Source organism: Pelecanus crispus, chromosome 10, assembly GCF_030463565.1.
Source record: "Pelecanus crispus isolate bPelCri1 chromosome 10, bPelCri1.pri, whole genome shotgun sequence".
In the NCBI taxonomy this organism is placed as follows: Eukaryota; Metazoa; Chordata; class Aves; order Pelecaniformes; family Pelecanidae; genus Pelecanus; species Pelecanus crispus.
This window is the reverse complement of record NC_134652.1, coordinates 10,320,597-10,333,548: the sequence shown is the minus strand read 5'-3', so window position 1 is coordinate 10,333,548 and position 12,952 is coordinate 10,320,597. Positions and strand designations below refer to the sequence as shown.

General features: G+C 40.2%; 1 protein-coding gene across 4 annotated transcripts in view; it reads right to left on the bottom strand.

The window, feature by feature from the left end:
• Positions 1-476: 476 nt before the first annotated feature.
• CCDC186 (coiled-coil domain containing 186) overlaps positions 477-12,952 on the bottom strand; it is a 40,542-nt gene continuing 28,066 nt past the window's right edge. For all 4 annotated transcript variants that reach the window (XM_075717597.1, XM_075717596.1, XM_075717598.1 and 1 more), the window contains exons 11-16: positions 9,747-10,002; positions 8,910-9,099; positions 7,720-7,800; positions 6,461-6,671; positions 5,189-5,408; positions 477-4,475 (exon numbers count right to left, since the gene is read on the bottom strand). In XM_075717597.1, the coding sequence (XP_075573712.1) occupies positions 4,392-4,475; positions 5,189-5,408; positions 6,461-6,671; positions 7,720-7,800; positions 8,910-9,099; positions 9,747-10,002 (1,042 nt within the window). In that variant the 3' untranslated portion in view covers positions 477-4,391. The remainder of the gene's footprint in view (positions 4,476-5,188; positions 5,409-6,460; positions 6,672-7,719; positions 7,801-8,909; positions 9,100-9,746; positions 10,003-12,952) is intronic.

Genomic DNA, 12,952 nt, shown 5'->3' with positions numbered 1-12,952 from the left:
AAAGGTGCGCAGCCCTATTTTCCCTGGCTTTGCTGTTAAAACTGACCCGCAGTACCAGAGGTACGCGGCAAAGATGCGCTGCCACCTCTTGTTTAGACGGTGCAATAGAAAAGCACAGGCTGGCGGCAAGCATCGCCTCTGGCCGCAGACCCTGTCACACAGTTATATATAGCTATAGCCACTTGAGGGGAAACAAGAAGGGGCCTTTATGGTGCCCTGCCGGCATCCATGCTGGCAAAACCAGTTTGCTGGCAATGAAGCTGCTTTTAGCCCAGAGTACTTGCTCACAAGCACCACGAGGACATTCCTGCGCTGCGAGAAGGGGAGGCTCCCGCTCGCTGAAGACGAGCGCCCAAGATGGAGCTCCCTGCCGCCGCCACCGCAGGCCTTCACCGAGAACGGCCAGCGCAGGCCCCAGTGAGAAGCAGGAAATCAGCAACGGTACAAACCACAGACGCAAACCAGACTTTCACACATTTGTATCTTTATCATTTCAAAGTACAATATATACATAATGTTTATCTTCAAAAACTTTATACAGAAACAGGTATCTACAAAATTAAATCAATAGACATTCTGTGTATATTCAGACAACACATATATTGGAAGATTCAACGTAGTTTCAGTTAGAACACAAAAATGGGAAGGAAACCCCCATCCATCTTGGAAAAGGTCTAAGTACCACCCAGCTCCCTCTGCAACGCAGCCGTCTGCCCTTCGACAGGTTTCAGGGCGTTGTGGAGACACAGCAAATCTGATTTCTAGTGCCACCTACTGCTGATATTTACCATCACAGTCGTTCCCATTGACAGCGGGAGGGGTGAAGGCCCATTTGGACAGGCCCTGTTCTCTGAACCCCTTCCTAAATTCGGGTCTCTGCAGCATGCGGGCACTCAGCCTTACACTCGATTCAGTGGAAGCCAGAGATCTGATTTTTTTTTTTTTTAAAGTTATGAACCAAAATACTGTAATGAAAATTATTTCGAGTGTAGCTTCAGGTTTAGTAGCTAGAGATAGTGCAGGTGTTGCCAGCAACAAGCAAAGATGATAAGAACATATCTGAGGAACAAATCAATCTCCACTGTTTTCTGGAGACTAAAACTAAAAATATTGCACAAGTCTATGTGGCAGAAAGCCAGTGATTTCTATAGCATAAAATGGTATTCTTCAGTTCAGAGGGTCTGGCTTTAGACAATGACAGTGCTGGATTTTACAGAGGGTGGAAAAGCATAGGCAGCTTTCCTGTAGGGCCTCTAACAACATCTGGATGTGCAATGTTTGAATTAAAAGACCACCCTGAGTATTTAAGAAACAGAAGTTTAAGCCTATAGGACACAACTAACTACAAGCTTGGAATCTTCAAAAGCAGCCTGTGGCAATTACATGTCTAAATGGACAGTGAATTTCAATGATAGGTACGTAGCTAACTGCTCCAGGCTGCCGTCAAAATTAGTTTATCAGTTTCTCTCTAAAATTCAGTTTATCTGAGGACAGTTTTCAAACTCAGGTTCATAGCATAAGAAGTTTCCAAAACAAGGGTAAGTGAAATGCGATTGCTACACAAGCCTTGCACCCCCTCTGCACCAGCTGGTGCTCACCTGTGCGAACACCCCACAGAAACACACCTTTTCACAGAAGTGTTCTTACGTGCACCAACAGTACTACACTCCTGACAATCTACCCCATGGAAACAACAGGCAGGTGGCTTGCCAGCAACATTTTTATGGCTACTACACCACTGCCTCTCAGGAATGAGCAACATCATCAAGAAAAGTTGCTGGCTGACCCTGTCATGTATTCATCACATTCTGGGCGTACTGGATAGAGAGTCGCTTGCCAATGTGTGAGCTAGAATGAAATTTCCATCTCTACCAGGTATGTTTAAATTAACATGTGTAGAAGATTACTTTGGTCCATGAAAATACCATGCACAATAAACAATGTGATATTTTGGCTGCTTTGTCTCCATCACCAAGGGAAAAAAAAAGTCTGAAAAGTTACTAGTGCTACAGAGAGGAAGCAGGATTTCCAGCAGGGCAGGAGAACAGCTAACTAGGTTTCTCAAATAACTTAAAAGGAGAAACAACCATGCAAAAAAGAAGTAAGAATTTCCACAATGTCATTGCACTTATTCCATCTGCACCACGCCTCTCCTTCATTCACATTGTACACCTGGAGAACATACATTAAATGATTACAATATTAACATGGTATCTAAAATACTGGAGTCATTCAGCTGAATGCCTGAAAATATCCAGAAATCTGGTACATTAAAGCATGAAAACACAAACATACAAGAGCTAAGCTATGTTTTGACATGCAGATTGTTCCAAATACTTTCTTTCAGCAGACGGTCTAGTTCAGTCATGAACAACTGCCTGTTCACTTCCTGGAAGCTGGTGACAAATCTGTTTCAGCAGAGCCAGGTATTTTCCTCTTCACATCACTTAACAGTAAAGCAGAGGTAGTCCCATGACTGGACTGGTCCAAATTCCCTAACACTTCAGATAACCATTGCTCTCAGGAATTAGAAAAATATATGTATAAAAACCCACCCAGATTAAAGGCTCACAGTTTCTACAATGCTTGGTCAGGTTTTAAATAATTTGTTTCCACCCCCCCGCCTTTCTAAAGAAATACTTAATCCTTTGACACTGAAAGGACCTGCCATCCAAGACTCCTGAAGCTCTCTGAACCACAGATCAGGTCTTGATCCCACAAGGACTTTCAGAGATGCCTATCTTTAAAGTAAAGAGGAAGTCTCACTGTCTTGAATCAAACTACTCAAACCAAATCAGGCCCTTTTGCTCAATTTGGTTCATTGCAAAGCTCAAGTGACTCAGTGGCACCTGAAAATGGAGTACACATCCCTAAGTCACCTAGAGGCTTTGATAAATTATCCCCCTGTGTGCTGCCAGATTCAGGCCTCTTGTTTTGTGTATGATGCAAACAGCGCCTGCGGTAAGATAGACTCCTCCCCTCCCCCCCAAATATCCTTTCTGATTAAAATAGCTAAAGCATTGCTATTGTAAATGTACATTGAATCTTTTTCATGATAATAGGAAGTTCAAGTATTTAATAAAAACCTGAAGTATATATTTACACTGTGATCTGGTCAATTCATTTTGGTCAAAAGGCAATAATAAATACAGAAATCTATGCATTTACTGCTGGAATAGATATTTCAGATCCTGTAAATTACTTATCCTGAAATTAGAATGTGAACATGACATTGTGACTAACCAGAATCTTGTCACCTTGATACTCTCCTCCATCACCCTCTCAGCCACTGAAGGACTAAGTAACAGTTCTCAGTTCATGCCATTTTGACCAACTAATTCTTCACAACAGTAAAATTAAGGAGTCGCACAGATTTCTGTGCCACTTTCACAGTCCAACCAACAGATTAAAATCCCATTTAGATATGTTCCCCTTTTCTTACCATTGCTTTCACTGGCTGGTCTAGCCACAGTTAATGAAAAAACTTAGTTTGCTTCCATTTGTTTCTGAAAACAGATTTTCTGATCATCTGAAAATAGATGCAATCACAATGACTACCTGTACATAGGTAACAATGGGCAGCTAGAACTCCTACTTTTTAAATGCTGTTATTTATGAGAAGGCTGGAGAACTTTTTTAACCAACTATCTGATACTAGACTTCTTTAGATCTGTATGTCTAAAGATCAAGGGTTTACAGGATTTGTTGAATTGACATTTGTTTCAATTACACATACTCAATAACTGAATCAGAAAGCTTCTTAATCCCTTAGTTTTACTGTTGTTTCACTTCTTTTGAACAATGACAATGACCAGTTGGATGTTAACCTAAAGCAGAAAATATGCAATATCATGGCCACCACTTAAAAACCAAGATTTTGTGACAAAGCATTTTTCCATACCTATGTCAAAAATGCTTAATCAACCTAAGTATCAGAAATAATATGCAAGAAAGGAAATAACGTCTGAAAGCCCTTAAAGCTCAGTAACACTGGATATGTTCAACAGCAACTAAGACATAATTGGTTTTATTTTTTCAAGCTCCATCATTAAGAGACTGATTAATCATACAGTGCAGTAATTCAAGTCTCACTGCAACTCACTCAAAACATAGTATGCACTGCAAAGCATCTGTATGTCATTTCAAATATAAGTTTTAGATAAATGTAGTGTGTAGTAAAATTCAGCAACACCTCAGGCTGGTATTGTGTAGACAGAACCACGCTGATGCCAAACCCTGTAGATCTCTCACACGAGTAAGCCTCTATATGCAAAATACCAGATGCTTGTGCTGGCAGGCAATCTGATTTCAGGAAAAAAATGTAAAAAACAGTGGTCTGTAGCACCTGCCTTTTTTGCATCTTCATGTTGGTTATTCCATAAAAGTTTTAGTTACGTCTGCTTTATTCTCTGTTCCAGTTCATGCTTGTGTTTAATAAGCCGTTCTATTTCTGTTCCTAGAGTTTGAAGGTTTTCCTTTGGAGGGGAAAAAAAAAGATAGGGTAAGTTATACAGGGAAAATGAGTCAATCAGCACAAAATGCACTAATAAGTTAAAATTACTGTTTATGTCAGCAGGTTGATACTACCAAGTATCCACAACAAGTGCAAATTATTAGACAGAGTTGTAGAAACGAAACTCATTTCAATAAAGGATGCAAAAAACTTTTTTTGCAGTTACTAATATTCTACAGGCTGTCTAGAAAGTGTAGCATTCATGGGGAATGATAGTTACAGGAAGAGATCTCCGACTTGTGCAGGACACTGCAGTCTAGCTGGCAGCCTACACAGTGTTTTCCAGTCTGCCATCTTTCCCTTGCAGCAGACATGCGGCCCCAGTATCTCAACAGGGTACCCAGCTACTGGTACAGGGCCAGGCATGTGGAGCCCATGCCCCTGGCTCCACGTGACTGGGGGAGAGCATGGGAACACCATTCCCCACTGAATGCACATGCAGCCCAGAATTTATTTCAAGCAGCAGCCCACTAGTGCAGCATACAATGAGGGTCCCAGAACAGAGGTTCAGTGTGGATCATGTTACAGAACTCTGATTAACCCAATGCTATCAGCGTCACCGATTCGCAACAAGCGGACTTCTGAAAAGCCTCCTCCTTTTAACAGCATGCATCTCTTTGAAGGCAGTATCTCAGAACCACAAGAACGAGCTGAAGAACTGGCATAGTTACTCACTTTCAATGTAATATTTTTCAGTAATGTATCTTCTAACACAGCCTGCAGCTTCCTGTTTATCTCTAAGGAGAGTTCCAATGTGAGACCACTATCTGCAGGATGAGATGTATACAGAGATGCCATAATCCCGCCCCGTCTACTCAAGTGTACTTTGTTGAAGTCGGAGGCCTCTGATGATAGTGTTCCAGCTTCTTCCCGCAAAATGTAACTCTGAATAATTCTGGCGGGGGGGGAATTTTAAAAACATTATAGCATTACAACACAGTGAAAAGTCAGACATTGAAGTAACTTCAGATTCCTGACATAAGAGTAATTTTATTTTCAAGCAGTACTGTATTACTGAAAAGGCAGTAAAAATCAACTCCTGCAATTTTCTAGGTCAGAGGAAAACCTGGGATACCACAAGTGCTGAAGGAGATACTGGTAAGCTGAGTCACTACGATGTGCAAGGTTTACCTATTTAGAAGTATTTTAGGAAAGTAATATGGCTACTGAAGCAAAAAAGGCACTTAAAAAATGCCTCTCTACTTTTCTTTGCTGAAAGACTCCAGACTAGGAACCTTAAGCTTTCTACAGATGAGACAAAAATTACAAAGCCTCTGCTCAAGAGTCTTCACAATCTGTGATCATGTTTTATGAAATGGTACCAGATGGGCATAAATGTATAGGCTCGTTAAGCGAGGGCTATACTTAACAGATGACTGTACTTTCCAGAGGAAAGTATATGCCACAATTTCTTCCCCTCCTAACTGAAGTTCCAGACATCACCCTGTAAGATGAGACTTCCACGTAAGTGGAATCTTGTCTCACACGTTAAATACCAACCACCTTTGGCTCAGATACGTTGTTTGATACGCATGCCAGACTACCATCTGGAATTATGCAGATTCTCCTTCCAAAACAAACAATTACAATCAGCACTCTTTTAAGCACATGAAGAGAAGGGACTGTTCTGTTAGCCAGTGGCAGCAGTCCACCTCAAATCAGCCACCTGGTCACCATTTTGCTACCAAAAACCACTTGCACCACGCTATTCCTCCTGAAAAATTTTAGTAGTAAAAAACTCAGCAATTACTGTAACTGCTGGGGAAAGATAAGGAGGGAAAAAACCCCAACAATAATCCTACCTTTGAGATCTACTGTCACTGCAATGTTTTTATTGTTTTAAACATTTTCATTTAGACAAGCAATTGTTTTACATAAAATCCACAATACTTGTGTAGTGCATCAGCTCAACACTGAAAAACTGCATGAACAGAACTCAGAACATACTTTGTTTTTTTCCTGATTTCCTCCACCAGTTGTTTAATGTGATCCTCCATAAACTCCATCTTTTCATTTTTTCGAGCATGTGCCTTCTGTAGCCTTAGTATTCTTTCAACCAAGACAGACTTGTCCACCTCTGGGAAGCTATCCACAGCTACTGAAGATCCAGTATTCTCAGGCGACCGATCCTCATTGCTGCTGCGTGCATTAAGGGACCCTGCCAATACATCCGTATTTGTAAAAACTCTTTTTGCTTTTATACCAGGTAAAACATCTCCACTAGTGCAGTGCATGCATTTATTACATTTCAGGGTAAAATACTTAGGGTATTTTCTTCAGAATGTCAGTTTCCCTTATATGCTAGTGGGCTTTTACAGAAACAATCGTTATACCATTTAAATGACACATGCTGAAACAGCAGCGTAGTCCCCTAGCATGGGCATAGTTCCCTTAGCATAAGTATGCTTGCTTCAGTAATGCTTATTCCTGCATAAGTACCTTCATATTCATTAATATTACCTTGTATAAGAATGAGCCGATTTTAAACATATGTGTTTTGGAGTCCACCAAAATTACAACACTATGAAAACTGTGTACAGACTGACCAAAGCCCTTTGTATAAACGCTCCGCAGCACTGATCACTTAGAGCTTGAAATATTTTCTTTTCTTTCTGTTCTTCTAAGTATTTATCTCTCTCACACAGTGAAATTACAGGACACTGACAGAACTAACCAAACTTAAAACCCAAATATATTGAGGAAAAAAACAGATGTTGTTTTCAGTGCTAAAGATAACTGCTTTACCTCTAACCAGACAGAAAGTAATGAATTTTACACAAATACACTGATGCCTCTGAACATACCAATTGATTTATCATTTACACAGTTGCAACTGTCAATAGTACAATTAAACAACACTGGAAGCCACTGCTCATTTTTGTTTTGCCTCTGGCAGCATTTAAGAGGGTCCTCTATAAACTGGAGTCCTCTGAGCTTCCTCCAAACATAAAAGCAAAAGGTAGGCGTTTAAAAAGAACCAAAATATATAAACATTAAACTTCAATCTCGTAATAAGAATAAGCACCTACAACTGCATTCAGCCAAGTGCATTTTGGTGCTTAAAGGCTATTTTGTCAGCTTTAATGGGAGGCTGCCCACACACTGCATATGCACAAACAACAAGAGCAAGGCTCACGGCAGCACACCATGGCAACCTTATTAAGATCGAAGGATTGTTTTGGCAGCCCTGCTATGTGCTATGTTACCTGATGAGCTGGAACGGCTCCCCATGCTGCTGACTTCTTTGTCATAATTACCATTTTCCATCTGATCCAATTTCCTCCGTGCTAAAAGTATAATAAAATTATGGTTACCAACAGGAGATTAAGACCCCAAAAAATCATAGTGTTACACAACATACAAAAACTCTAATCCTCTCTGACCTGCACTAATTTAACATGGCTTGACAACTGAAAGATAATGGTAGCAAATAAAAAATCTTAGGGGAAAGAACCCCAAAACCCCCTCCTCTCCCTGCCGCCAACCCTGAAGCACTTGGATGCACATCCACCAAGATCCCTACACCCTGCAGCAGTTGCCAGCTGAAGGGGGTAATGCCATACATAGGATTAACTGGGAACAATAAGACTTAAATTTGATTTTACTTTTGATTAGGACTGCCATGTAAATAACTACTGAATGACAGAATGGCAACTCTATTCCAGGATCTCATAACTGTATCACTACTGGGAGCTGAGTGTAGTACTTGTGCCAGAAGCACCATTCAGTAGGGATCAAGAGGGAAAGTGCACAGCTGTTCATATATATACAAAGACAGACGTGGAACTTGTCTTGCACAATGCCAACAGGATGTCTTCTTTCAAGTACATTTCAAACAGATTTGAATATAATCAAATCTGTTTGCATTCAGAGCATATGCATTCTTGACTATTTAATGATTTCTATTTGTTGACAAAATTAGTCATCAGTCTCTCTATATCCATCTTTAAAAACTGAAGCACTCTGTTTAGTATACTAAAAAAAGTAACTATCACCAGCAATTCCTGATACAGTCAGAAACTAGGAAACTTCTAGCAACCTTTGAATATACTCCTACGCAGACGAGGATCCATATTTACCCACAGTGACATTTCAGTAGTCACATACATGATAACAAAGACCAAGCTCTTTTGACATAAAACTTTCATTTTATATCTAAGCCTAATTCAAAAGTTATATTTAAGACTGAAAATTGACATTAAAGCCTGTTTCCTGTAACCGCAGCTTCCCCAAGATCTAACTTGCTCGCTCACTCTCATTGTCATTAGGGACAGGGAGAGCTTGAAGGGCTACACTCAAACAGTGGGCATATGCAGACAGGACCCTAGTCTCTACCAGACACTGTGAAGGGGCTCGCAGGTGGGGCTGACTCGTTGTATCTGAAAATAATTTCAACCTAGCTGAAGTTGTTTCGTGAGATCTTTCAGGTTTGCCGCATGCTTGCGCTTCTGGGTAGCCAGTTCGTCTTTCAGTTCATCCACACGGGTCTTCAGCGCTGTTAGTTCTTTCTGCTCTGAAGCAAGCTGAGCCTGTAGTGTCTCAACCTCTAGCTTTCGCTGATCCTCCTCCTTCTGCAACCTGGTGGCCTGAAATTGTAGTTTTATTTTCAGTCATATACAAAAAAATTCCAGCCTAACCATACCATATGCTCAACACCCCTAACTCTGCACTTTACTTTTCACCTGTGAATCATTCACATTTTACAATTATTACTTAGGCTAAACACTACCACTGCAAAATGAACATGCAGCACAGTGCAACACTGCAGTAAGACTCCTGAACTATCTCCAAAACATCTACATGATACAGTAGAGAGCCATGCAGAGGTGTACAGTGCAGTCACATTACCTTCCATGACACATTAAGTTTACTAAAAATTACATTTATCTCATAGTACAAACAGGACCTAAGAAACAGTTTACAGTAATAAATTTCACAGACAAATTGCAACCTTTTGATTGTTTCAATGACAGCTGCACAGAGAACAAGTCTGTACTTCCAGAAAGAGCAATACAATAACACCCCCTCATTCCACTGCAGTGTGCCTCAGGATTTCTTTCCCCTTAGAAACATGAGGTGTTCATATCCTGCTGCTGTTATTCTATCAAACTGGCAAACTCAATGAGAAATCACAGTCAGGTAAGTAAAGACACAAGGTGGAATTCATGTGCCACATCTTTACCAGCATCAGACACCTTACCAGTGCAAAAACCAAGCTGCACACTGTACTCACCAGATCATCTTTAGTCTGTTGAACACATTCCAGCTGATTCTGCAGCTCTCTTTCACTGTAAGAAAGCTTATCCAACTGGCTCTGTAAGGAATTGTTTTCAGACTGAAGCTGTGCATTCTTACTGGTTAATTTTTCAGTGAATATCAATAGCTCCGATTCTCTTTTCCGACTACCTTCAATGTCCTTCTGGAGATCAGCAATCAGAGAATTGAAACCATCTACTTCTTCCTTTAAAGCACTGATTTCTTGTTCATCTCTGTCAAAACAATTGTTATCTTATCAGGGATAAGCTGAACTTAAAGATACGAAACCTTATTGAAATAAAAGCATTCAAGTCAAATAAGGCAGAGGAACATATTAATGACCCCGGGGCATCTGTTAGTCACTAGATGGTTTTAAATGCCAAGGGAATTTGCAGATTCTATTTCATGACATGTTGCAGTGCTGAAGTGACAGGTATCTGTATCACTGTCCTGGTTTTGGCTGGGATAGAGTTAATTTTCTTCCTCGTAGCTGGCATAGTGCTGTGTTCCGGATTTAGTAGGAGAAGAATGTTGATAACACACTGATGGTTTAGTTGTTGCTAAGTACTGCTTACACCAGTCAAGGACTTTTTCAGCTTCCCATGCTCTGCCAGGTGCACAAGAAACTGGGAGGGGGCACAGCCAAGATAGTTGATCCAAACTCGCCAAAGGGCTATTCCATACTATATGATGTTGTGCTCAGTATAGAAACTGGGGGGAGTTGGCTGGGGGACAGCGATTGCTGCTCAGGGACTGGCTGGGCATCAGTCAGGTGGTGAGCAGTTACATCACTTGTTTTTTCCCCCCAGGTTTTGTTCCTCTACTTGCTGTTTTCCTTTTCACCATTTATTATTATTATTTAATTTATTAAACTGTTCTTATCTCAACCCACGAGTTTTCTTACTTTTACCCTTCCGATTCTCTCCCCCATCCCACCGGGGGGGAGGGTGAGCGAGCAGCTGTGTGGCGCTTAGTTGCCAGCTGGGGTTAAACCATGAGTCCCACAGAAGGACATGCAGTCATTAGCTTCCTCAAGGAAGACCATCTCTCTGTATTCAACTTCATAAGCTTCAGTATAGGTTATAAACAAACCCCTCAAAAACGGATCCTGTACATAAGAGGAAGGTCTGCAAATCCAATGAAGGCGGTCATTCTGTATGAGGACTTGTCTTTAAGACATGGGGAAATACTCCAGTTTTGAGCTTCTCCAGGACAGCAGTACAGTGACTTCTGAAACATCCTTACCAAGTGGTGCAGCTCTGATTCAAAGGACCTGTCTTACTCCACTATCCCTCCCCCCAGTCCTCTATAAAACAAGTTCTTGTTTCTACTGAAGCACTCCCATTAGGAGACTTTTAGTCTATCACTTGCAAACCATTTGAGTGAGAAAGGCCGTATCTTCAGTTACGATCAACATTTTAAAGAAAGGGATTGACATTAATTCCAAAATTAAACAGCTGTTAGACAAGCTACAGACTAAAAATGTCCTCCTCTCATCTACTCTTACAATATTATTTCGTTAGTTCTTCAATCATAGGATTTTCTACACCTTTCTAAAACCTTACATTCCAACATCAGCAGAAAAACCCTCACCTCCTTCTCACAGAGAGTACATATCTTCAAATTTAAAAATAAAATTAAAGTTATACAAAGCAAGGGCACACATCTCATTTAATTCCCTGTCAGACGGTGTAATTACCAGGAGCCTCAATTCACTTTAAACCAACAACCCCATATCAACATGTTTCTTCAAGTAGAGGTGAGGTGCAGACAATCCAAATCGTTAAGCATTCTGAAAATGAACTATAATTTTGTAAAACTAAGTAACTGAATTCTACTAGAACTCCATTACTATAAATTATATGCTTCCAGTTACCAAAATGAGGAGTTCATGTGGTTAATGACAAAAGAAGTTAGCTAACGTTGCACTACCAAAGGATAACATCAAATGTATTGCACCCTGCCTTTACAGTCTTTTTTAGGCTAATTCCACCTTTCAGAAGACTTAAGACTGAACAACTACAGCATTGATCTTTTTCAGCCATTTATGCCGCAAAATATCTCACCTATAGCTCCCATTTAAAAACCTATGCCAGAAGGCTATGCTCATATTTTACATTTCCAAGTATCTTGTTTCATTATGACAGGAGAAATCTCTAGTTAACAGTCAGGGTTGAACCAGCCAAAATTAAATACTTAGACCATCCTAAAAGAGATCTCTAGCTTATCCTTAAAGTTCTCCAATGAAGGACACCAGGCAACACTGGAGGTAGTCAGTATCCAGCTCAGCCATAAAATTCTTCCCAGCATTCAACCAAAAATCATCTTTTCCTGCAAAACTGTTTATTTTTATCCTTCCTCCAGTGACCAAGGATAGCTGAACATTCCCTTTGTAATAGCCTTTATACATTTAAGAACATGTCCCTTCCATCTTCTCTTCCCTAGGCTAAAGAAACCTGCCTCCTCTATTCTTTTCTCATCAAGAAAGCAGGTAAGATTTTGTGTGAATTAAGATGAAATTCCTTCCATTTGCTTCAAAGAAAATGAAAAGCAGTAAGTTTATTTGTTCTACACAACAATAGGAAAAACAGAGGTCAAGATTCCAGGATTTCTCTTTCACAGGAGATAATGGGGATTTACTGGTCCAAGTTTTAAATCTCTGGTTGAGATTCCACAACATTATCAAAGATTCTAAGGAGTACTGGAAACATGTTAAAGTCAGAGAAGTAAAAGACAATATGAATCTTGATGTAGGGATAGTAAGTGTTGTATGGGAAGGATACTTAAAAAAAAAATTTGATCCAAATTGAATAGGAATGCGAGACATTTAAGCATGTCTCAATTACTGAGAGGAAAAACTGGAGAAAATATATGAATAACTGGAAAAACACATTTGTAGTTTCACACTGTGATCACACTCATTTTAATTAATGTGGCAAGATGGCAAGTGAAAAGTAACTGTTATTAAGCGTAAGCTTCGGTTGTCTCTAACAGATTGCAGTTTCCCTAGAAAGGCTGACGACACTACCAATACAGCCAACCAGCACACAGCAAATGGAAAATGCTTAATTCTCTAAACCTTGAGGAAGGCATATAATCACTGAAATATTTTTCAATGATAAATAAGAACTGCTTAAAAGTACAGGAGGGGCACACGGGTGGTTCTGCTTATCTGCCATTTGT